Genomic DNA, 27,469 nt, shown 5'->3' with positions numbered 1-27,469 from the left:
CTGGGGGAGCTCAAAATACCTTTTCTGAATATCAGAGACTTGAGAACAATCTCACTTTATATCCATCATGCAGGCAACAGTATCCCCAAAGGAGAGTTCCTCCAAAAAGAATCTGGACTAATAGATTCCTCTTTCTCTGAACCATAGTCCAAGGGGGAATGGATCTGAGAAGAGTAAAGCCAGCGACTCTTCCCAAGAATCAAGATCCTAATCTGAAGAGTCTAATTCCCTGGGCCTTTTAAGAAAAGTGGAAGACCAGAGAGGGACAGGCAAAGATAACCCTTAAGGAGGCTTCAAAGCTATTAAATCACTAAATAAACCCTGAATAATGTCCTGCCATTCACACTGTGCATCCTTAACTACAGGAGAAACATGCTTGTTTTTTTGTTTCATTTTCTGTGGAACGTGCACACAAAACACCCTTGGAGGGTCAGAATCCTGGTGACATTCAATAAGTGTAGTAGGGATCTCGTCCCTAAATGAGATCTGCAGGACCCCCTCGGTCCCTCAGATATAATCAGCCAAAGCACTCCCCCTCAGCATCAGAAGCAGATGTTTATAAAGCCTTTGAAGACATACAAGAAGTCAGACCCATGATGCCCTGACAGGATTATAGCATAGGAATCCAAGCCAACCAGTGGACAATCTTCTGGACTTTCCCTAGCCTCAAGAGAGACATTCAGGGAAGGCTGGGCAGCAGCCATATCATACTCAAGTTTCTTGGCCTTTTTCTTGGCAGACGGCTAACCGTCAGGATGGGAAGACTTCACTACAGCACCTTGAGCCAAAACAGCTTAAGACGTTGGTTTTCAAGGTAAACAGATAAAGAGGAGAGACAACCATGTAGGGTCTTTGGGACAAAAGCCTGGCAGACAGAACACAGTGTATGATCATGGGAAGCACCCACACAGAGAAGACACTGGTTCTGATGGTCTTTATGAAGAATCTGCCTCCACACTGACATTTCCCTTTCTTTATAACATGAACCCAACAGCACTAAATAATAAAGAAAGATAAGAAATGGGGCACTTGTATGAAACATCGATTTGTAACCAGCACATCACAAGGGTGTTCAGACCAATGTTCAATGATGGCGTTCAGACTGGTGGCAAAGAAGTTCTGAATGCGTGTGTGTGTCCATACATCACCTTTATGCCCTACACCTTGCACAGTGAGCGTTTGTGTGATCTCCAATGCCTACAAGTATTAAAGCCTTTGGTATACTGGCTGGACGTTGGACTATCTTTGGCATGAGATCCCTTAGGTTATGAATACTGCAAAAGTGATATGGAAGGACATCAACCACAACCAAAAACTGAAAAAGAATGTTTAATTCACCAGGTCTTAATAATTTCTAAATTTCTACAATCACTATGGCACTATAACACTATATACACTTTTTTTGTGTATGTTATACCACATTCGGTCAACAAGGGCTCCACCACCTTGATGTTATTTGGATCTTTTTATTCTACACGTTGGCATCTCACAAACCACCGTGTTCCTAGGAAACTTCATCTTGAATATGGATCAGTTGCAGGGTTCTTGTCCCTTCATTAACTTAACATAGGAGTTTAGAGACTTCTTTCTTTCACTCAGTCAAGTAAATATGCCATTTCTTGTGGTTCAGTGATTATTCTTTATCATCTTTCAGCTCTTCTCCAAAACTAGGCTTTCTAAGTGCATTTTACTCTTGTTGTTTTCAAGTAGCCAATTTATCTTGCTTTGTTATGCCTCAGTTGTGGTCATACAACTCTTTCTCCTCCAAAACACATTTCCCTCTCCTAGGTCTCAAACAGATGGAGTTAAGTGAGCTGTATACGCACAGTAGCAGACTGCTTGGTAAGCTGCCAAAAACTCTCATACTGCTGACTGTTTTACCTGCAACAGTATAACTGCAAGAAGTATGGCATATAATTCTGTTGCACACAAATTACAGGAAAAACAATCTCTGTCTTCACTTTTTAATCCAAATCCCTTACCAATTTCTATCACAATGTTTGTTCATTTACCTGTTATAATATTTTAGTCTGTACTTTACTCCCTCTATTTCCCTTGAAACTGGAAGTCTTCTCCAAATTTTCTTTATACTTCACATTAACACTTCTAGTGGACACATTTCTTATAGTAAATATCACTATGAATGTGTCAACTTTGCCCCCCCCGAACAAAGTCTGAAATGTTATTAACTTAGTATACAGTGGCCACGATGTTGTTTCTGTTCTAAATTCCTTCAGTTTTCCAAACATCTGTTATCTATGTCATGTGCAATAATTCTTGCAAAATCAACCATCACATTAGTATTTAACATGTTCAAATTAATAGACTTGTTCACTTCTTTCTTTTTCATTCAAAGAACCCAGAATAGTGCCACATTTGACCGCAATTACTGAACCTTAAAATGGGCCTGCTGTTTGTCAGCATTTTTTCACACAGCGAACAACTGTATTATAGGATACAGAAGGTATAATGAAGACAGACATTAGTATGTGGATATAGCATGATATTTTAACAGTTAGAAGCAATAAACTAGCAGCTGTTTGCTTGAAACCAATTTATGAAGATGGTGTATGTATAGCATACTTGAATTACATCTGCTCATTGCTACAGGACAAAGTTGAAGTTCAGTCATCCTATGTCTGTGCAGATTTATGTCTAACTGGATCAGGAAAGTGTAGGTGCAATTCCTACTATGATCATCTGGAGGAAATGTTGTGGTTGCCCATGTAGCCTAATGAATTAAGTGTCTGATTCTGGACCAGCGAGCATTTCAGATCATACAGTTGTAAGGTCACACTGTTTTTTTTTATTTTTTTTTTCTCAATAACTTCTTTTGAGGCAATTCATCCCTGTGTTTATGGCTGATGTGCAGCAGAAACTAAATGATCAAATATGAACACATAACTGCATTCAAAAGGGGGAAAAAGGGTCTGCAGTTCGGTACTTCCAATGTGAAAGTAAGCAAACAGGAAGGAAGGCTATGGAGACACTGACATCTATAGGATTGGAAAGGCTGAGGCAATACAGACACATACAGGAAATGGAGAAAGGATAATCAGTGATAACTTAATATCTGTCTTTATAAACAGCCAGCAAAATACCATCAAGTGCATTTTGGTTGGTTCTTGAGACATTATCAGCTTAGTAACAAAAAAGATGACAAGTAATAAAGAAAAATGTACAGACTAGCATGACCATAGCACAAAGTATTTATTTAAAGAGTAAGCGCTTTTGTGCTAGTATCACTGCACTTCTTCAGACATACAAACAAGTACATCATAATGCTGTCATATACATTCAATAAAAACAAGCAACCAAAAAGATGATTACAGTTAAGAGTAGAACACAAAATGGTACATGGTTTGCATCAGAAGTCATATAACATTGCATTACAAAAGCTAGTGTTAATGAAAGAAAGCAGAGAAAGATAAAAACCTATAAGCATCTCAGATGACTCCACAGACAACAAGCAAGTGTACCGTATTTATAAGAGCTAGATGTACGACAAAAACAGAGCCCAGACTCAGGATACAAAAAAGCAACTAAGAGAGACATGATGCAGCATTACTTCACATGAAAGGTGGTGTGTGATTAAATAAGCCTTCCTTAAATGTTATACAATTACTTAATTTAAAGATGCAAGGGACAAGCAACTTGGGAGGGGAAGAGGTAGAAGGCTGTTGCACAACTGGGACCTGCAACCTATCCAAAGAAAACACTGGGTAAATAAGGTAGGGCATGTGATTCTTATTTGCTGTAAACATATATGCCCTGTCACAGTTTAATTTCTTCAAGTGTTTTGGGTTTCTAATACCATGATGGAAATGAAACACATTCCCAAATCAGGGTATGCCTATATTTCAAGAAATTAGCATTGTTTCAGTCTTCGATGTTAGCCAAGAATGCTCCTCTGAGCACACGCAATGTGTACAGAATTGCCTCTTTATGTAGTTCATATGACATTACATATACTGGTACCATATTTAAGTATGATTGTAAATTCTTTTTTATTAGCCCTGCTGCTGTGGACCTGTCTGGGTATCTTTCTTCCACATTGCCTTCATTTCTAAATGCAAATCTTGGTATTATATGATTTTGTCTCTCTACAGGTGAGATACAGTAATCAATGGGAACTGCAATTTGAATGATTAATGCTAGTTTTGTCTTGTTTTCATGGACTACTATATCTGGGTTTTTCACACTTATTTTTAAACTGATAGTAATAGGTGATCCCATGTGATATAAACATCAACATTCTCTGTAAAACTTTGTGGTTCATGCTTCCAACGATTCTCTGCTACTTCTATATTGCAGTGCATACACAATCCCTAATGCAACAGTCTTGCCACAATATTGTGCCTTTCAGTATACAGACTATTTGCCAAAAGTACATCTCACCCATCAATGAGATATATGCAACTGTTTCAAGTTGTGTTTTACAGAACCTTAATTTGTCTACTTCTCCCATTATTTCAATGGACTTTGCAAGCCAAAGTTTTATACAACCTATTATCCTGGGCTGCCATTATTAGTTTTTCAATTTTTAGTTTAAATTCACCTCTCCTTAACCATTTATGCATCAAATATTGGTCAACATTAGGTTTTTCCAAGAGATCTCTATACTTGCCAGTTGCCACTATATTTGTGGACTTTCCAAATTTCTTTTCTCCTCATCTGATCCTCTTCCTTATATTCTTTCTTCCTTTTTTTAAGCACTTTCAGTTGTCTGACTTCTGTCTACTTCTGGTTTGATTTCCACTTGCTTTATTCCAAAATGTTTCTACTAAACTAAGCAAAGACAATAACTTAAACTTCTCCGGATGCTTTAAAACTTTCACTATGCCTGGGTCTGATAAGGTCAGCAAATGTATATGCAGTTCCACAACTACATATCTATACATGTAGTCAAATTCAAAGAGGTCCACACCTCCTTCAAAGCGAGGAATATATAACCTGCTATACACTGATTTTTGTATCATTTGATAAGCATGAAGCATTTTTTGTTTTCACATCCAATCAATCCAATACTTTTTGGGGCCAATCACCACACAACTGTAAGTTAGAATAGGAAGAGGAAACTGATTTATAGCATGGAATGTATTCTTAGATATCAAGGCAGTTTTCATTAGCAGTTTTAGTCTTCTGAAGTATTTCTTATTGAACTTTATTCGCATTTGTTCATGTTTTATTGCTGATCCTTCATCTAGTCGCAAATATTTACATACGTCCTCATGCTCAGTTGTGTTTTCCCTCCTGACAACCTCATTTATTTTATTTATTTGTTTACTGCATTTGTTTACCGGGAAGGTCCACTGGGCCTAGGTGAGCCCATTTTCAGTGGAGGCCTGGGAAGAAAAGCTCCACATATATTACAAAAGCATACAAGAAAAATCACACACAGTATACAGTAAAATACAATTACAATAGAGTAAAATATCAGAACTTAACACTAGTACAGAGTACATACAGCCACATTGCACTGAAGATAATATGATCTCACAGTTCAATTATTATATACATTTTATACACTTATACATTATGTAAAATTATTTACACTGATGGTGGAGTTGCATGACTAAATGTTATTGGTTTGTATGTGTTAGTAGCAGAGGTTTAGCAGGCAGAATAAGAGCTCATACAGTTGTTATGGCAAGATGGAGTGGAACAGCTACATGAGTACAGCGATGGAAAGATGAAAGGATTATAGTGGAGGAGGCAGGATTTTAAGGCGGATTTGTTTTGGCACATGTGCAGTTCCATACAGAAGAAAGGTGTTTTCTGGGTGATGTCTTGAAGTTGGCAGGATTACTCATTTTGTTGCTACTGTGTTATAGAATGTTGGATTTTTTTATTCTCATCTAATGACTTTAAATGCTTGGAAATCACCTAAAAGCATATGCACATAAGAAACTCACTGCCCAGCTAGAATGGCCCTAAACACGTCTAAGCAGGAATACTATCCAAAACCTTAAAAGCCCTTTCACAATGTTCCACGTCATGCAGTTTACTTTGTGGTGATCTGTACAGGGTCTTGTGCCCTTTTACTATCCTGTTTATCCTCCCATCACAAGTTATGCACTAGAGTTATAACCTTCAGCCTTATTTCATTTTTTCTATTTACTTAATTCCTACCATTCCTTGCATGCTTCTCGTCTTCTACATAATAACATTTCTTTTTATCCACCCTAACTAACCCTTCCAGTTACTTGGACTTCACTTTGTTTCCAGTGCAGACAATTTTGTACAAGGTGAATGGCTATTCTGGACTGGGGAGGTGCCATGCTTCAAAAAAATATTAACCAAGCTGATGGCACCTTAGGTGGGTATTGTATATCTCATGATAGTTACTGAAATAAAATTGATGACATTTATTAAAAGAAAACCTAGGTTTAAACACCACATCAGGCCACAAATCAGCAAACATCAGGCAATCACGGGGCAAACAGTGCTCTACTATGACAAAATGTACTAATTATCCCTTCATTGACTGCAGTCTGGAAACAGACACTACACCTATACTCAATGGAAGTGCAAACAAACAGCTACTGAAATGTCCACCCATGTCAAAATGACACAGCATTATACACTAATATATAGCCATAAACTGGCATGTGCCCACTGCTGTAGGACCACTGATCCAAACGTCCTCAAATAATATTCTTACAAAGGGATATAGCAATTATAAATGTGTGTGAAAAATGTTAACAAAACTTATAACCAGTGCCGGTTTGTGCAAACACTGTCTAACAGTAACCTCACTCCATCCCTCATCAGCAACTCATTGGTTATGGCAAGCAATTCACAACACACACAAGAGGCTTCAAGAACAGAATGTGACATGAGAGTGATAATGAGAGTGTGATGCACAGCAGAAAACTGTGCATATATTCAATTAATAAAGGATTAGCAGACATTCAGTAATTGGCCACTTAGCACCATTATTCAGGAATGCAGGTAATCCATCAACACTATCACTTGCTAGTGTATTAACCTGCCTCGGGAACAGAAGCATTGCACAAAAATATACCTAGGCTTACCTGAAATATTTTATTAGAAGTTATATGGGGTACAATATGTACTGTGTGCTGCTGTTCCTAAACAGAAGTCATGGCCAATGATGTTTATAGCCTTTACACGTAAATACCAGTACCTAAGTATGTTTCTTTTACACTTGAGTGCTGGCATCCCCTGACACGCGCATTGCCAACACTTAAAATAAATGTCACTTACACCTGTCCTCCCTACTCTTTGCCACCAGTATCCTAACAGCTTTGCCACTTGTAATCCAGAATCAGTATCCTAACACCTCTGTAATTTGCTCTCGGGCATCAGTATCCCTGATGCTCATAACCTCCACTTTTTTGTTTTCAGGTGTCTTAAATTTCACTTCAAGAGTAAAATTCAAGAGATGAATCCTGGTATCCATGTTGAGAGCCCAGCTGGTTAAGAGCGGAGACACAATCATAATTTTTTGTAGTACACGGAGCTTTATTTGTTCCACTTACTACCAGTTACAAAAAAATTGTAGGAGCACTATATGTTTTGCCAGCTTTCGAAGCCTTTGAAAATTGGCAGAACACTTTGGAGCTGACAAAGAGACTTGAGGCAGAATAGTGTCCCTCTGAAGAGCAAAGAGATTTATTCTGTCCCACCTTTTGTTTATAAGTGTGGCAGAGTGAAGCTCTAACAGTTTTTAAAAGATATTTACCTTCTGACACTGTACTTAGCAGGCAGGCAATGTCACTAAAGTGAAATCAATTCTTAACAGTGCTGTTACTATCATGTTTCATGCATTAGGGAAGCTCTTAACATGTTTATTTTTTCCTTGGTGCTCCTGCTCCATGCACTACATGGATGTAATGACATAAAAACTTATTACATCTACACTGGAATGGGTGGTGTGAGGCATATGACCACAGAAACTACCTTTAACAAACCTGTCAGGATGAGCTTGGATCCGTGACACGGAGAGATGGAGCCCTGACAAACACAGGTGATCAGAAGTTGAATAGCAAACCTGACACTGAAAAAGCCAGGCAGACAGGTGAAGGGGTGTGACCTGTTTGCCTCTCCTGTGGGGGAGGGATGGGTTGTGGCACTCAGAAAGTATGTGGATGGTATAGTTTCTCTAGTGGAGACAAGGTAAACCACAACCTGTGCTTGAAGACAGAAGGGTGCACTGCTTGCTAGCAGCACCCCTTGCAAAAGTGAGAGATGACCACTGTGAACAACCTAGTGTATGCTCTCTTCACTTACAGAAGCTGAGCATCCACAGGAGATGTTTGACTTAAAGAACACCTAAAAAAGACCTCAATGGCTGTCTAAATGATGGCTCGTCCTGGTAAACTCCAACCAAGTAACGGAGAATAAATGGGCCAATTAGCTAAGAGGGGGATAATGATTTGTAGGAAGTGGGAACAAAAAAAAAAACACAAACTGCCAAGATGTGAATCATGTTACCTGAAAGTTGAGTACGGTACAAGGTATGGATTCTGCCTACGCAGTATGAGAAACATGCTTAGTGACTCTCACTAACCAACAGCTAACACCACAGTACAGGATGGTGCATGCAATTATTGTGATAATTTTTCTTAAAGCATCAGTTAGTGGTGTAGTGAAAGTGTCAAAAAACAGAGATATGAAATGTATTTCCAATATTACATCTCTATAAGCCTGCTTTCAGGGTGCAGAAGGATAAAGCACTGACTACAGTCCAGGTTGCCTAGGAACTTGAGGGCACAGCCAGGGAGATGGACATGCCCACCTTGGGAAATATGATGGTATCCATTTGTTCTATGTTGCTGCTCCAATGAAAGTGCCTTTGATGATCAGTGGGAGGCTGATGCATGAAAGATATGACAGCAGCCATCTAAACAGATGATTAAGCAATTTTACGTATTATTATAGTAAATGGTAACAGGGAAAAACTTTTTTTTTATAAACCGCAACTTCAAATGAGGTTAAATGCAGACTGAAAGGTTTGTCTTTACTTCACAGAAAATATGATTGTACTCATGTATACACATGTACATATAATTATACTGTTTAGAAATGCCCACATCTCAGTCATTCTTCCTAAACTCATATGTAACTATTTCAGCAGAATAGCATTAAAACAAGTTCAGTCACATACCTCGGATAACGGGCAGTGTGAAGGGTAGCAAGTGTCCATCACGATCCCGCTGCAGCACCTGCTGCATAAAGATCACATGATCAGAATCACTCAGTGGGATCTCCCGGTCACTAAGATCCTGCTGTAGGCAGGTATGGAAGAGAGACAACAGAATATCGCTTGGTAAAGAGGAGGATTCCTGATCTTTTTCATCTTGATCTGCATGAAATGTAAACAGGAAGACATTAATAATTACATATACGGTTCAATGTATGAGAATAAAAAGGCAACTCAAAGGTAACAAGGGAATAATAAGCGGTTATAGTTTTAAACACTAAAGCAGGATGGCACTTCTAATCACAATAGCTATGCAGCGTGTGATGAAAAATTAAATTTGAAAACAAATTAGGAAGCAAACAAAATGATCACAGCAGCAGTACAGTTAGAGCAATAGGCATTAATATGTAAATACTAAAAGGGGAATGTGAATAACTACTCCACCAAATTTTCACTGCCTATGACAACATTTGTATACGACACCTCTCATGCCATAAGCATTTTGAATTTGCAAGGGTTCTTTAATACTGTGCGTCTTCTTTTCCACATAAATGACCAAATGAAATGAACAAGTACTTTGCAAAGAAGTTAAACAGAAAAAGTGTAGAATGCACATCTATTTTTTTAGGAGAGATGCCGTGTTTCACTAATCATCCATAAAGTGCCTTCCTCTCTACCTTTTTGTTTAGCAGGAAGAGAACAATTCTCTTCCTCCTTCTCCTTCAACAGGAAAACCTACGGCCACAAGGGTTTTGTTAAAGATCATCTTTCCTGCTACTCCACACAAAGCAATGACAGCTCTTAGTTGAGGTAAAAGTGCATATCATACCTCTCAACTGTAAAGATTTTCACAAAATATTCAGATTTTCCCTTATATTTTTGGTCTGTTTCTCATAAAACTGTAGTTTTCTAGCAATTCACTGAGGGTTGATGTCAGAAAATAATGACAACATTTGAGTTTCCAGACTTCATATCCTTTGGAAAATTCATGCTAATGCAAATGCTATTATTCTATCAACCTTCTAAGTTTGTAAGAGCAATATTTAGTGTCCCTATTTTTGGGCCTTTGTCTCCCCATTACTTATAACTTTGTCCAGATTTCTTGCTCTACAAGGTTGACAGGTACGGTGCATATGCTTTTCATACAAAGCTTTTTCTGCAATTCTCTCACTTCTTTTCAGCAGTATGGAAGTCTTCAGAAGTCATAATTTCACGTCAACATATTTGTTTCTACCTGTATTTCATCTGTGGTAGCCACCACTCTAACCCATATTCTTTTTCACCTTGCAGACTTACTCTCCCCTTATGACTTTATGGTCTCCCACAAATAATGATTGTAAACAATTTGTTGCTACATTTTTTTTTCAGTGGGGATCAAGGTGCTTTTAACATTTAGTTATATATTTCTTCACCAAAAACAATGCATTCCAAAATAAAAGTGCTTGGGACAAGGGGATCATGTAAGACATTACAACTCAATATTTAAAAGAAGAAAACCACCTCTCATCCAAACCACATCATTTCAGAGTCCAATTGCTGCAGGCAAGAAACAGATGCTCAACATTTTTAAGATATGTCATGATGAGGCACAAGAAAATGAACAGCAGTAAGCACTAGCTGAGTACACAGTAAAATCTTAATACCTTTCTGCTTCAAACACACAAAAATTGTTCAAATGTTTTGTATCTAAATGCTTTACTTACAAACGTTGCCACCCAAATAGTCAAGCTAGGAACATAAACAGAATCCCTTTTAGAGATTAAGACACGGGGAGAAGGAAACATCATTAAAATGATAATGAAATAAGGATAATTATAAAATAAAATTGTAATTGAAAATCACACAAAATACACCACTAATAATACATACTGATACTGTCTGACTTGATTAAACTACAGAGAATTAAAATACAGTCATGTAGATATGCACCTGTGGCCTATCAGAGGGCACTCAACGTCCTACCTCTCCATTCTGTTTCCTCACATTTAGTCTGCTCTTGTTCCTTCTTCATAGTTCCTTGATTAGTAGTGTTACTTTGCATCTTTGAAATACTTTCAAGCTCTGTAATAGTTTTGTTCTTCCATTTGCTGGTGTAAACTGTGACATCTATCTTTACCCCAAGCTACAGTATACTGGTAGGACAGGGCTGAATAACTGAAGAGCAATTATCACTGTTAGTAATTCCAGAAGGCTGAGAAGCAACTGTTGCTGAAATAGGGATCTAAACCCTGTTTCTTCTGAAGTACTATGAAACAAAAAAATAATAATCCATATTTTAGTTAACTGAAAGAACTGTGCTACAGAACTTCACCTACAGAGTCATTCACTTTCTCTGAAGATGTACAGACTCAGAGTAGGAATGTGTAAACAAGACAGTTGTGGGAGAAGAGCACAGCTCCCTCTGACTAAGGCAGCATCCCACCCAAGAAACAAACAAAAAAAGTTTTCTTTCAGTGAATTCCATTTGGATGTCTTATCACAATATGAAATTCTCCACTTCTGATAATTATACTACCCCCCCCACCCCACCCCCCGCACCATGCAGACTGATCCCCTAGGTGTTACTCTGCTTTTGGCAGCACCAGTCAAAATCACTACTGGTACAGGAGGGGAAAGGATCATATTTGAAGCTAATTTCCTAACAACAAAATAAAATAATATGGCTGCGCAAATAAACTTACCTTAAAAATAAACGTTTTAATTGATTACTGCTGCAGTAGCATAATGTGTAATGGTTATATTAACTGTGAAATCATACAAGTTATTTCTGAAACATGACAAAATATAGTTGTGCGTGCATATTCATTATAACTGCAGATGTTTAACCATGAGCACTGCTGCAGTGTAAATCGTATTATGGCACTATTCTGCAGGTAGACATCTAAATATCTGGTCCAACTTCTAGAGATTTTTCAGTTGTACTCAGTAGAGCCCTGCTCTCCCCATTCTGCAGACATCAAAAGGACTTGTAGCATAAAAGGGTGAGATGCCTATGTCATTTTATGATGTTTTTTTCCCCTCCATGGCTGATGGCTGATCACCAGCAAGTGTACTTCCAAGACCCATGAAGGGGCTGGAAAATGCGTCTTGCCCTAAGGAAAACCTATGTGGCAGAAAAGGGTTCCTTTCTAAATTAGCAAAATAATTTTTCTATTATAACTGGAAGAAAACGGTACCTAGGGACTGAACCAGAAGACACTACACTACCACAAAGACCTGCTCAAACATTTGTTTATGCTGGATTCTGCTTACACAAATGTACTATGCAACTCAAAGATGTATAACACGGCATCAAAAACAATATACTACGTAGTCTCAGGATTAGGGTAAGGGACCTTATAAGCTTTGCAGAACTGCAGTGCTACAAGTCTGTCCTTCTCCTGAAGGTGATGTACAGTTGATACTACCTGGAGAATGGAGGTCTTAGCTGCTGCATCAACAAATATTTGTGATGAGACATTTATGAAAAAATGCACTCTCAGATTTCCCTTCATAAATACTATAATCTGGCTTGTAGCAGATGTCCATGTCGATCATAAAAAGAACTTATGTACTTACCACAATGTTCCATCTGTGTTGTCCATTTCATTCTTCCTCAACCTGTGGGTTTGGATCCAATCATCAGATCAGACTTGGCTGCTTTCTATAGCCCTAGGATCTGATTCTTAGGTTCATAGGTGTGTACTAGGCTAATGGCCCTGGAGCCTTTACTAGCCTAGCCACAAGATTACTATAGCATTGCGCCACCCGACCTTAGTTTCCAGCGCCTCTGTCAAGTAGAGCCACTGGAGTGATTCCCAGGGTGAATTTTCTATTTCCCATCTACTCATCAAGATTTCTCTTGAAGAGGGCCAGTGAGGTGCTCTGTTTGACATGTATGTGAAGTCTGTTCCATAGCATGGGCAGTCTCTGGGTTATGAACCTGTCCCTCCAGCACGTTCTGTCGATTGTGGTATTGAGGTTGAGGTCTCTGGAGCATGTGGTGCGGAGGGATTGGGATTTCTTTAGATGTAGCATTTCTAACAGAGCTGGGTCAGACATGGCTTTATAAGTCAAGCAGAGATCGCCTCTAGGTAGGCGATATGAGACAGAATAGTTTGAGTTTTTTGAGTCTGTCCATATAGGACAAGTGTTTAAGGCCTATGATCCTCTTTGTGAGGTACTTTTGTGGCCTCTCCAGTTGTTGCAGGTGTCTAGTGAGGTAGATGCCAAATGAGGCATTGTACTCGATGACCGGCCTAATGAGGGAAGAGGAGAGGAAGACAATGACCTCTTTCTTCCTGAATGCAAAACCCTTAGTAATGAGATGTGCCACATAGAAGGACTTTCTGACCACAGTGGCAGTGTGGTGGTCAAAGGAGAGGTTGCCAGCCTATGTTCCCAGATCTCTTATAATGCCTTCTGTGTTCAGTGGACTGCCATCGATGTGCTAGTTCATGTGAACTGGGTTTTTCCCAAAGGGGATGACGACACATTTTTTGGCATTGAGCTCAAGGCCATGGTTCTGACACCAGTCGTTGGTCTCAGTGAGGCCTTTCTGTAGGATGTCAACATCACTTGGGGAGTTAATAATGGCTCCCAACTTAAAATAGTCTGCAAACTTTGTCAGCCAGAGTCCCTTCGTGTTGGACTGGACTTCTGAAAAGTAGATACCAAACAGGAGAGGACTCAGGACTGATGCCTGTGGGACTCCACTCATGACTGGTCGGCAGTCCGACTTGGAGTCAGCTACTTTCACACTGTGAGTTCTATCTGTGAGCCAGTTTGCAACCCACCTAGTGATATAGGGGTTGATGCCTAGCTTAGTGAGTTTTTCTAGGATTCCTGAGTGGGGAATGGTATCAAAGGCCTTGGCCAGATCAAGGTAGGCTGTATGAACCACCCTGTCTTCATCCACAACTCTGGTGACTGACTCAAATAAGTCGACCAAGTTGAGCAGGCATGACATCCCCTAAACAAAACCAAACTGTGTGGGATCCAGAGTTTGGAGATTCCCTACATCCTTGTTTATTAGGTCCATGATGATGCGCTCCATAGCTTTGCATATAAGACTTGTCAGGGTAATGGGGTGATAATGCCCAGCATCTGTAGTCGCTCCGGCTTTGTGGAGAGGGATGATTATAGCACTGCGCCATTTGGTAGGGACAAAGCCTAAGGTGAGGCTGTGACTGAACAGGGTACACAGGTGAGGTGTCAGTTCACTCTGTAGTTCATGTAAAATACAGCCAGGGATATTGTCAGGTCCCATAGAAGCTGTATTCTTGGCCTTGGACAGTGCTGTTTTAACCTGTGCAGCAGTAATACTGGGTGCCTGGCAATCTACTGGTATTGTGATTGGTCCTTTGGGGGGTAAAGTTGGCACTGAATCTGTTGGCCAGTACATTGGCAATATCTGTTGGCTCGGTATAGAAGGTACCATTGTGCAGTAGCTCAGAGCAAATCTGGGTATTGCCATGGAGGTTCTTTATATAACTATGGAAGGCCTTGTGGTTGGTCTTTACTATCTGCTGCAATTCTGTTTTCATAGCTAGCTTTAGAGTATTTGATGAGGGATCTCAACTTTTTGCTGAGGCTGATAAGGGAGTTTTTTCAGTCTCGGGACTTCACCTTATTCCGCAACAGTTTCCTACTTCTGTTGTAGAGTTTATTTATGGCAGGGGACCACCAGATTGGCTTTCTTTTTTTTTGGAGGAGTGTGTCTTGGATATATTGGGTATGATGAGATCCACGCATTTGTATACGTGTTCATACAGTGCATTGGTGTATGATTCAGCAGTCATGCAACTATTCTCCATTTGCATGGATGCCGTGAAGTTAGCCACCTCAATTCTTAGGAGCCCAAAGTTAGCTTTGGAAAGGTTTTTCGCGGTGATTACCTTTGCGTGAGGGGGGTGGGGGGTGGATTTCCAAGATGCTTAGTTTGTGGTTGGATCTAACCAGGGAGAAGTTGACTATTGGTGTAGAGCAACGGTCGCCCATGTTAGTAATGACCAGGTCAAGGATGTTGCTACCTCTAGAGGGGGTAAGAATGAGCTGGTCCAGGGCATTGGAATTAATGAATTCCAGGAAACGTTGGGCAAGTGCACTGGTACATGAGTAGTTTTCCCAGTTAATGGAGGGGTAGTTGAAGTCACCCAGTATGAGTGTGTTAGGTTGGGCCCTAATATTCTCCAGGGTGCTTAGGAATGTGGAGTGTGTGTCTTGGGACATGGTTGGTGACCTACAAAAGGCTATGACCTGAATCGCTGTCTTACCCAATGTTAGCTGCATCTGAAGTATCTCTTATGCATTATATTGGGCTACCAGTCTGGAGTTGTGCTCATCCTTTATGAATATGGAAACACCACCACCTTTGGAGCTTTGGTCCAAGTTCTGGGGCCGAAAGGTATGGAATGAGTTATAGCCTGGTAGTGCTGCCTTGAACCAGGTCTCTGTTACAACATAAATGTCGATGCTCTCCATTTTAAGGAGTACTTCGAACGAGTGCATTTTGAGATTTAAACTTCTAGCATTGAGCAGCATGACCCTCTTATTGCATTTGTTTGTAGCTGTTATGGTGGTAATTTGGTCTTTGGAATACTACCTAAAAAAGCCACTACAGGGGTGGCAACAGCATTGGCAAGTATCCGGAAGCCCAGGGGTGAGAGATGCAGGCCATCTCTGACAAAGCATCGAGGTCTGTCAATCATGTCATCCAAGGCAGACAGATACTGGATCCCCTTAGAATGACACCAGAAACTTAGCCAGTTGTTGAAATCAATAATTTCCTGCTTGTACTGTGGTATCATTCTGGGTGATGGTAGGATGCTGCTCAGGGCTAGGGTTGTACCCGCCTGGGCTATACAACCTGAGAGCTCCTCCATGCCTCTTTTCATGTAGTCCAGGGAGGTACATCACAGGTCATTCATACCCACGTGTACAATGACAGAGTCATATTTGTACCTGTTGTTGAGGGACCAGAGTGCGTGTGTTATATAGCAGATCCTGGCACCTGACAGGCAGCTGACTGTTACTTTCTCCTTGTTCAACCTAGTGAGTGGGACGTCAGTGTGCCTCACTATTGAGTCCCCTATGATTAGTATGCTGGGCATGATGTTATGCCTTAGGGGCTTTGGCTGAGTGGCACACTGTTCAGCAGAGTTATGTGTCTCGTGATTAGTGTTGTGTTGTGGTGGTAAGAGTGCATTTCTGCCTTGGAGGCCTCTGCTGTTTGGGTAGATTTTTATTGAGAGCCTCGGTAAAGGTGGGTGTGTGGTTTGTTTTTTTATGTGAAGGCAGTGCTGGTGTGTGTTCTGGAGGGCTATGTGTTCCATGTGGTGTGGTGCAAGTGTTGACCTTCTCCTATTGACCAGCAATTCCGGTCTTGGCTGGAGAGTGCGCGGCTTCCAGTTTGTATATATGTGCATCTCTCGCAAGTCTGAGTGTTAGGAGGTAAGATGAGAGGGATGTCAGTGTACATGAGGCAGTTGCTACATTGTCTCAGGATGCCCAAGTTCACCAGGTTAACAGGAGAAAAAGCTCAGGGAACTGACCTTTAGACATGCCTGGAGGGGTGGGCATTAATAATAAGTACTGGAGCGGTTTCCTTGCAGAACATTTAGTGCTGGTAGCACTTTTGTGTGCTAAAATAATTGCTACAAGAAGCCTGTATGGTAAAGTGTTAGACTAATAAACTAGTAAAAGTGCAAGAGAGGAGAGAACTAGCAAAGCTAAGGGAAAAATTGAAGAGCAGACTGACACCTCTCCGAAGCTTCCAAACAGTCCTGGATACAGCAAATCTGTATCTGAACTAGACAAGTTACAGGAAAGGCAGGAAACAAGCTCAATGCAGGCTTTTAAATCAGAAAGTTGAAAGAGATGGAAAAAAGTACAGTTGTGAACACTTACCATAAATGTAGATGTTTGAGTGAACTCACTGTTACAGTCAACACACTTGGGTTATCTGCCTGCAGTGAGCCCTCAGTCGGCCCGAATACCAGATTCTTGGGATTTCTGCTTCAGATGCGGTCACCTCTTCCATGACGTCAGGGGTATAAAACATGCAGCCAATGCCATTACATCAGTTTTTTTGCCCCAGATGTCAGGAGCCCCCAAAATAGGAAGCAATCACATAGTGTGGAACACCTCCAGTAAAAAGTAAATACCATTGCCATAAAATATGGCCAAAAAAAGAGGATAGGTAGAAAGTATAGAGAAGTCAGGAAGCTGAAGGGAGGGTAAAGTACAGTTGTGTACACTTACCATAAATATAAATGTTCGAGTGTATTCACTGTTGCAGTCATTACATTAGGGTAATCTGCTGGCAGGTTGCCCTCAGTCGGCCTGAATAACAAAGTCTTGGGTCCTGCTTTAGTTGCTGTCTCTTCTTCCGTGACGTCAGGTCATCAGGGGTATAAAACATGCAGCTGACACCATTTTAATCAGTTTTTCTTGCCCCAGATGTCAGGTGCCCCCAAATGGGGAGCAAAATATATATATATAAATATGCATGTAATTTAGAACACAAAAAATATACCTCCACTTAAAAGCAAATATACCAAAAAGGCTTTTAAGCACAGTAAAAAAAAAGGAAGAGGTATAATGAGAGAAATAGGGGGCTGGCGGGTAGGTAACCCGGACTGCAACAATGAATACACTCGAACATCTACATTTATGGTAAGTGTACACAACCGTACTATGTTCTTCGTGTTTCACTGTTGCAGTCATTACATTTGGGTAAAATCCCAAAGCTATGGTTGGGAGGATGGAATTATACAGCATTAGCAGCAGCTATAAGGCCCTGCAGGATAGCAGTGGCAAAGCCTGCTCTGGATTTAGAGAAGAGAGGTAAATGGTAATGTTTGGTGAACGTATGAACTGAGCTCCAACTAGCAGCTTCTAGAATGTCTCTGGTAGGAATTCCTCTGAGAAAGGCTGCAGAAGTAGATGCAGCCTTGGTGGAATGGGATCTGATCCCCTTGGGGATAGGTTTACCATGGTGCATGTAGCAGAAACGAATACAATGGCTTATCCATTTTGAAATAGTCTGCTTTGAAATAGCCTTTCTCTCTGCCCCTGCAGCAAATGCCACCAGTAATTGCTCAGACTTTCTTAAGAGATTTTGTCCTGTTTAAGTAGAATCTTAGTTGTCTGTGTACATCCAATGAATGCAAAATCCGTTCCCTCTTGTTCTGTGGATTTGGGAAAAAAGTTGGCAGATGAATGGTCTGATTAAGAGCCACACTGGATACCACCTTAGGCATAAAGGATGGATTGGTCCCGAGGGCCACCCTGTCTGGGTAAAAGATAATAAAAGGTTCCACTGCCATGAGGGCCTGTAGATCTGAAATCCTTCTAGCTGAAGTGACTGCTAAAAGAAAAGCTGTCTTCCAAGAGATAAATTTTATGTCTGCAGTAGCAGCTGGTTCAAAAGGAGGTAGGGTGAGTTTTTACAGCACAAAGTTGAGATCCCATGCAGGAGTTGGTGCTCTCCTGGGACATTTCAAATTTTTGGCCCCTCTGAGGTACTGTTTTAGCAGGGGATGAGAAAAGAGGGGAGGCTCTGTGTTGTAATGAGCTGAAATGGTAGAGGCATAGATTTTTATAGAAGAAAAAGATAGGCCCTTATGAAGCATCTCAGAGTTAAGTATTGCAGAATCTGAGGAATATTGGGCATTGCTGTGTTTATTCCTTGTGCTTGGTTCCAGGCACAGAATCTTTTCCATTTATCAGCATAAGATTTTCTAGTATTAGGCCTTCTTGCCTCCAAAATGACATCCATCACAGGTTTACTGAGAGATGTGACTGATGAAATTAGTTGACTAACCATGCTGCAAGATTCAGAGTTTGGAGCTGAGTGTGCATAATTTGATAGTTCTGCTGAGCTGCTGAGACAGAAGGTAAGGTGTCTGAGGCAGGTACTACGGAGGAAGGTGTGACATATTGCATAAGAGCAGGTACCAGTGTTGGCAAGGCCAGTCTGGAGCAATCAGAATCATTTTCAGTTTTTCCTGTCTGACTTTTAGTAAAACCGTGGAGAGCAGAGGCAAAGGAGGAAAGGCATAGACTGATAGGCTTTTCCAGCTGAAGGATAGAGCATCCACTTTCCAAGCTTTGTTGTGATGAATTCTTGTGCAAAATTTGTCCAACTGATAGTTTTGGGGAGAGGCAAAAAGATCTATGTCTGGGCTCCCCCATTTTTGTGTTAACATGCTGAAGATCTGTGGATCCACTTTCCATTTGTGTGGGTCCATAAGACTTCTGCTTAGTTCGTCTGCCAGAGTATTTTGCTTTCCTGGCAGGAATTGAGCTTGTAGGTGTATTTGATAAGTCAAGGCTGTGTTCCACAAGGCCATGGCTAGTCTGCAAAGGGGGTATGAGTAGGTACCCCCCTGCTTGTATATGTACCACATAACTTTGGTGTTGTCTGTCTTTATCAGTAGTTGTCCTGGATGAAGAAAGTCCTTGAAGGCTGTCAGAGCATTCTGTACAGCTAGCATTTCTTTCTGGTTGATATGTAGGTGCATTTGATTTGGGCTCCATTTGCCCTGAATGCATCTCCCTTCCAGATGGGCCCCCCCCCCAAGCATAATCTGATGCGTCTGTAGTCAGGGTTTGGGTGGCAGGGGGTGGAATGAATGACCATCCCTTTTTTTGGTGACAGGCCTCTGCCCACCATAGGAACTCCTGTTGCAGGCAAGGAATGATAGGAATCATTGTTTCCAGGCTGTGACAATGTTGACTCCATAAGTTTTTTAGGTACCACTGAAGTTTCCTCATATGCAGTCTTGCATATGGAATTAGTAGAATGCAGGAAGCCATGAACCCCAAGGCCTGCAGAATTTGTCTTGCAGCTAGCTGGATTTTTGTGGCCACTTGTTTGAAGTATGTCATCAACTGAATTTGTCTGGTGTGAGGTAAGCCATCTGGGCAGTTGTATTCAAGCTTGCACCCAGGAATGTAATCATTTAAGAGGGTACCAGCTGTGATTTCTTTTTGTTTATGGTGTACCCTAGGCATGTTAGAAGCCTTTTTACAAACACCAGATGCTGTAGAAGAGTGTCCTTGTTTTCTGCCTGAATTAGACAATCATCCAGATAAGGATAAATTTGAATGTTTCTTTGTCTGCAAAATGCAATTACTGGTGCCAGGCACTTTGTGAAGACCCTGGGTGCAGTAGATAAGCCAAAGGGCAGTGCAGAGAACTGGTAATGCAAATAGCCTGCTTTAAATTGGAGGTATCATCTGCAAGATTCCCTGACTGGGATATGCAGGTAAGCCTCTTTTAAGTCTACAGTTACCAACCAGGCATTCTTGCCCAGCATAGGCAGTAACTGTTGTAGAGTCAGCATCTTGCAATTTGGAATGTCCAGGAAAGTATTTAGAATGGATAAGTCCAGAATTGGACGCCATGATTTGACTTTTCTGGTACTGGTTGAATAGCCCTCATATCCATGAGGGAGATCACTTGTTTCTGGGCCTCTGCCACTGATTTGGAGGCAGATCTGGCCATCCGTTTGTAATTGGCAATGTGTGGAAATGAAATCTGTATCACTGGGATACTATATTTAAAACCCACTTGTCCTGGGTAATTAGATGCCAATTTTGTGCATGAAGTGATAGTTTTCCCCCCAAAGGGGCTGCCAAAAGATAAGTGCTTGGAAATGGCAGAGGAAAGTCATTGAGACTGTTTACCATAGGGGGGTGCCTTGCTACTTCCAGATTTGGAGGTGGAGGCATCCCATTGTTTTGTTCTGCAAGTTCCTTGTGACTGAAACCTGGAACCTTTGCAGTGTCTGGGTTTGACCTGAGCGGCTCTGTTGTGTACTGGAAAGGACCAATTCTTAGTAGGCCAGTGCCTAATGAACCTGGGAGGCTGCACTTGTAGGAAATTATTTACAGTTTGCATAGATTTAGCTTCGTCTTCCATCTTTTTCAAACCTTCTTCTGCCTTATTACCAAATAGACTGTCCTGTTGCAAAGGAGCATCCAACAATTTTGCTTTAACGTGATCAGGCAGATTTTGCTCCTTGAGCTTATTACAGATCCAGTTACGGCGGCCCTGCAAGAGGCCTCCAAGGAATCAAAACCACATTGCAAAGTATGCTTTCCAACTTGTTCAGCTGAATGCAATAAATCCTGTAACTCTTTATTTTCCACACAGTCAGAAATCAGCATAATTTTCTGTTGCAGTAAGCCCATGACATGCTGTTGATATTTAAGCATATGAAATTGACAGTTTAAAGCCCTGATTGCTATGGTTGCAGACGTATATGCCTTCTTACCCCATTGATCCAGTGCCCTGGAGTCTCTATCAGAAGGGGTAGAATTTTTTGCAGTAGAAGCCTTTACACCCTTGGGACCCTGAGAAATTGTTTCAGGGTCAGCAGTAGGGTTTTTAAAAAGAAACTTGTGGGAGTCAGGAACCCTGTAATATCTGTCTGGATTACTAGGAGCCGGAGGCAGGAAATCAGGAGCCATGCTGGATTCTGAGAAAACATCATCAACAATGTCTAAAACAGAAGGTATAGCCAAAGGCCTATGCTGAGGAAGAAGGAGGAAATCCCTATGCCTCTTTTTGGATTCTGAGAAATCCTGACTCAAACAATGAAAAATGTTCCCTTAAGGTATGCAAAGTTTCCCCAAAAGAAAAATCTTCAGGAGGTGAAGCAGAAGGGATGTATTCTTCTGCATCAGAGTCCTCATAAGGTGGAATAGAACAATCCTGATCAGAAGAAATGGAAACCTGATGTGAAGATTCATAATCAGTGCCTTGCCTAGGCCTCTTAGCAGGAGGGGGATGGGAACCCTTGATCAAGGTAATTAAATCCTCAGCCATTTTGATCATTTGTTTTTTAGGCATAGGGGCCTGAACACCTGACCCATGTGGAGGTTTTTTAGACAGAGAAGTTGGTTTTGGCCTTGTTTTTGATGATGGCGTCGGTTTAATATACAAATCTATACCAAAGTCTAAAAACACCCAAAAAAAGAAAAAAAGCTAATAAAACAAGTATATCCAGGCTGTAATCCAAAATGGGTTGATTTTCTGTAAGACAAGTTTATTAAGCGCTTTTGGCTATGCACAGCGCAGCCTTCATCAGAATATATTACAAATCACATTCTACTTCATTAAATAAAAATCAATAACCAATCACAAACATAAAACAATTAAACAACCAACACTGCACTACTTGTTTACGCTTAGAGAACATTGTCAATTGTGTTACACACAAAAACTGTAACCAGTTCACCACTAAAAAACATGTTCTGTTTAAAAACACCTAAAATATACATTCAAAAATCATCACTTGTTATAAGTATATAATTCATTTCTTTTTTTTTTCAATAATTTTTATTTTTATTTTTACATTAATAAATGTCACAAATAAAAACCATCTTACAACATGACCGTGTGCATATGTATATATATATATATATATATATATATATATATATATATATATATACACACATACATGCATATATATATATATATATATATATATATATATATATATATATATATATATATATACACATACACACACATACATATATAATTCATTTCTTATTTATTCTTTCCTGTAAAACTGGGACAATGGAAATGCTTTCATTTAGACCTGGGGGAAACATTGCTGCTGTTCTAAATTGCCATTGTGTTTCTTTTTTCTTTAATACGTTCTTCCAGTCCCCCCCCCCCCCCCCCGGATTTAATTTCATCTGCTCTACAATTCCAAATGAAAATTTGATGAAAGAGGGACAAACTGCAGAATGTTTATATAATGCACTTGTTTTTTTGTTTTTAATATCGTTGATGTGCTCATACATCCTATTTTTGAGTGCCCGCTCTGTTTTTCCTAAATAGAATGCTGTGCAGGAATTGCACACAGCTATGTACACAACACCCTTTGCTCATACAGTTCCCATTTATAAATACTACCTTACTTTTCATCCTGTTGTCCAGGACTACAGATGTATCTTTATGTATGCAACAACATTGCTTACACATTCCACAGGGTCTAGTACCTCTGCTATTCGCCATTCTGGGTTCTACCTTACATTCTCTGAGGCTTTTAATATTGTGCCTGTCTTGTTGACAAATTTAGGACCCTCTCCCAACTTCTTATATATTTCTTGATTGGTTTTGAAAATTGTTCAATTCTTATTAATTATCTCCCTTAATTCCTTAGTTGTGGAACTGTATTCTAGTATACAAGCTCTCTTATATTTATCATTCACCTTACTGGTTTCCAAGTTGTTGTTTTGTAATCCTATCCCTAATAATGGAAGGTAATCAGTACCCCACTTGTGTTGTACTTCTGAAACCATTTCCTCAACTGTTTGGGGTACCCTCTCTCTTCAAACATCCACTGTATTTTACTTAGCTCACCTTCTAAATCATCACAATGGGAAGTCATTCTTGCAACCTTCACTGCCTGTCCCTTCACTATACTCCTTTTTTGTGCAGGAGGGTGATTACTCCCAAAATGTAAATATGTATTACAAAATGTTGGTTTCCTATATATACGTGATCAAAATCCATCTATGTCCTTGATAATTTGTACATCCAAATAATTAATACTAGTGAAATCATAGTTGAAACTAAACTCTAAGAAGTCAGTTGTTTCACTTATATACTTCATAAAGTCAGAAATCTCATCTTCCGTACCCTTCCATAGGACAAATATATCATCCAAAAACCTGGAATATAATTGTATTTTGTCCCAGTAAGGGCTGTTAAATAGATAGTAAGATTCCCATCCCAACAGTACTATATTGGCATAGACAGGGGCACATGCTGCCCCCATTGCTACCCCTCGGATCTGCTGATAGTATCCTCCCTCAGAGAATATGAAATTATTGTCAAGAATTAAACCCATGATTTCACAGATGAAAATAATCTTACTATGATCTAACTTTGAAAAATTAAACAGTGCTTCTTCAAAGAATTGCAAGCCTTGCCTCTTGGGTATCACAGTGAATAAATCTTTCACGTCAATAGTGAGAAAAATCACGTTCTTTTGCCATTTCTCTTTTTTTATATTGCCTAGAAATTCCCATGAGTCTTTGACCAAGTGTTCACTGTCATTAACTACATGTTTGACCCAGAAATCTACTAATGGATGAGTTTTAGAGTTGTTAGCTACCACAATGGGTCTAAATAGTGCTTTATCAATATTTTTATGTATTTTGGGGATTCCGAAAAAAATGGGAATTTTTGGATCCCTCACATATAGAAAATCATATAGTTCTTGCTCTATTCTCTTGTTGATTAAATATTCCTCTAAATAAGAATTAATACGTGCATAAGAAATATTAATTTGATTGTGAGAAACTAAAGCATATGTTTCTTCATCAAATAGTAAAATTTGCATGACATCTGAATAATCTGTAGACAAGAACAACACAACACCCCCTCCCTTGTCAGGGGTCATAATCCTGATAGTATCGTTCCTCAGCTCCATTAGCAACTTAAATTCTTGCTTAGATTCCAATTTATTTTCTTAGTTTTATTTCTCTCTTGAATCTCATACATTTCTTCCAATACTATTTTTTCAAAAGTATTTATTAATGGATGAAGAGGTGGGTTTAATTAAAATTGTACACCAGAAAACTTAATTTTGACAGTTTGTTTTCAGACAATACACACAGTGCAATGAACAACAGGGACATCCCTTACAGGGGGAGTGTCTTCAATCTACCTCTTCATCCATTAATAGATACTTTTGAAAAAATAATATTGGAAGAAATAAAACTAAGAAAATTTGTTTTTTAAGCATAGGGGCCTGAACACGTGGCCCATGCAGCATTTTTTAGACATAGAAGTTGGTTTTGGCCTTGTTTTTGATGATGGCATCAGTTTAATATACAAATCTTTTGGCCTGAAAACACCCTCAGAAGCTGGTGCCTGCTCAGCGGCTCTGGACCCATCTAAGGGAGAGAAATCCGTGGGTTCAATACTTGAAGTGTCTCGTGGCATATTGGACTCTGAATGGGTCTCGGTAGAGGCCTGCGAATCAAAAGTAGCGGGCATCAGGGGCTGCGAAAGCACCTCACTGAGTACCAGCAAACCAGCAACTGGCTTAGGAGAAGCTTCGTCGTTGGTTTTGGACCTAGACGGTCTGTCTCTGTCTTTTTCTTTGCGTTTTTTGTGGATTCCGGTACTCGGATAGCTAACCGACGACATTTCTGGATAGTTAAATCTTGAGCCAAAATATTTAGAAGCAAAAATATACCGACGCTTAATAGTGCGTTGGTTAAACTTAGCACAAAACTGACAAGGCACGTTGTGGTCAGGGCCTAGGCAAGGAATACAGTACAAATGAAAATCCTTATGAGGTATTTGCTTCCCACAAGTAATACAATTATTAACTTTTACTGACATCAGTAAGGAGCAAGAAAGTGTTTCCCCAATGAGGTACTTAGCTTTAAGTTGAAGACTTCGGTTCTGAAACTCGAAAACAAAAATTTCAGGAGTCGGCCGACTGGCACTTGCAAACTGCTTCTGCTTCGGGCACTGCACGGCAAGAAAGACTAATTAAAATGGTGTCGGCTGCATGTTTTATACCCCTGATGACCTGACGTCATGGAAGAAGAGACAGCAACCGATGCAGGAACCAAGACTTTGTTATTCAGGCCGACTGAGGGCAACCTGCCAGTAGATCATCCTAATGTAATAACTGCAACAGTGAAACACGAAGAACATCCAAGACTGCAACAGTGAATACACTCGAACATCTACATTTATGGTAAATGTACACAACTGTATTATGTTCTTCGAGTTTCACTGTCGCAGTCATCACACTTGGGTTGATACCCAAAGCTGAGGAAGGGTGGAGGCAGTCAAGAAGTATTAGGGCTGGCTAGCAGGCCTTGTAAGACTACTGTGGCAAACCCAGCTCTGGACTTAGAAAAGATAGGTAAGTGGTAATGCTTGGTGAAGGTGTGTACAGAACTCCAGTTTGCAGCTTCCTGCATGTCCCTGGTAGGGACTCGCCAGAGAAATGAGGTCTGATCCCCAGTGGAGTAAGTTTTCCATGGTGCTTGTAGCAGAAATAGATGCAGTGTGCTATCCATTTGGAAATGGTTTGCTTTGAAATGGCCTTGCCCTCTGCCCCTGTAGCAAAGCTGACTAGCAGCTGGTCAGATTTTCTGAAAGGTTTAGTCCTGTCGAAGCCAGTAATCCTCTTTGTGAGGTATTTTTGCGGCCTTTCCAGTTGTTGTAGATGTCTTGTGAGGTACATACCAAAAGGGGCGTTGTACTCTATAATGGGTCTAATGAGTGATGAGTAGAGGGGAACAATGACCTCTTTTTTCTGGATGAGAAACCTTTTGTGATGAGGTGTGCCACATAGAAAGATTTCCTGACCACTGTGGCGATGTGATTAACAAAGGAGAGACTATGGTCCACCTGTGTCCCAAGGTCTCATCACACTTTTGGTGTTAAGTAGACTACCGCTTATGTGGTAGTTCATGGGTACAGAGTTTTTACCAAAGGGGATGACAATGCACTTTTTGGCATTGAGCTTGAGACCATGGCTTTGACACCAGGCATTTGTCTCAGTGAGGCCCTTTTGTAGGATGTCCACATCATTAGGAGTTTCGATTATGGCCCCTAGTTTGCAGTCATCTACGAATTTAGTTAGCCAAGGACCTTCTGTGTTAGCCTGTACTTCAGAGAAGTAGATACCAAACAGGAGAGGACCCAGGACTGAACCCTGTGGTACTTCACTTGTCACTGGTCTGAAGTCTGATTTGGAGTCTGCTACTTTCACATTGCGGGTTCTGTCAGTAAGCCAGGTGGCAACCCATCTTGTGACATAGGGATTTATACCTAGTTTAGTGAGTTTATCTATAATTCCAGAGTGGGGGATGGTGTTAAACGCCTTGGCGAGATCTAGATAGGCTGTGTGAACCACCTACCCTCATCTATGGCTTTGGAAACTACTGCAAAAAAGTCTATCAGGTTTAGGAGACATGATCTGCCTTTTACAAACCCGAACTGTGTGGGGGTTCAGAGTTTGGAGATCTCCAATGTCTTTGTTTATGAGTTCCACTACGATACGTTCCATGGCCTTGCAGACCAGGCTCGTCAGGGTGGTAGTTCCCAGGGTCTGTTGTGCCCCCCCCCCCTTTTGTGAAGTAGGATAATCGTCGCGGTGCGCCATTCAATGGGCACAAAGCCTGAGGTGAAGCTATGATTGAACATGGTACTTAGGTGAGATGCCAGTTCATTCTGTAGTTTGTGTAGAAGGCAGCCTGGGATGTTGTCAGGTCCCATGGATGCTGTGTTCTTGGCTTTGGAGAGTGAGGTTTTTACCT

General features: G+C 40.4%; 1 protein-coding gene across 2 annotated transcripts in view; it reads right to left on the bottom strand.

Moving 5' to 3' along the window:
- SZT2 (SZT2 subunit of KICSTOR complex) overlaps positions 1-27,469 on the bottom strand; it is a 3,556,133-nt gene that overhangs the window by 2,822,432 nt on the left and 706,232 nt on the right. For both annotated transcript variants that reach the window (XM_044085412.1, XM_044085413.1), the window contains exon 22: positions 9,134-9,331. In XM_044085412.1, coding sequence (XP_043941347.1) covers positions 9,134-9,331 — 198 coding nt within the window. The remainder of the gene's footprint in view (positions 1-9,133; positions 9,332-27,469) is intronic.

The sequence above is a fragment of the Protopterus annectens genome, chromosome 10.part0, assembly GCF_019279795.1.
Source record: "Protopterus annectens isolate FY-2018-M chromosome 10.part0, PAN1.0, whole genome shotgun sequence".
Classification (NCBI taxonomy): Eukaryota; Metazoa; Chordata; order Ceratodontiformes; family Protopteridae; genus Protopterus; species Protopterus annectens.
Note: the sequence above shows the minus strand (reverse complement) of the source record. Positions and strands in the feature narration are given on the sequence as shown.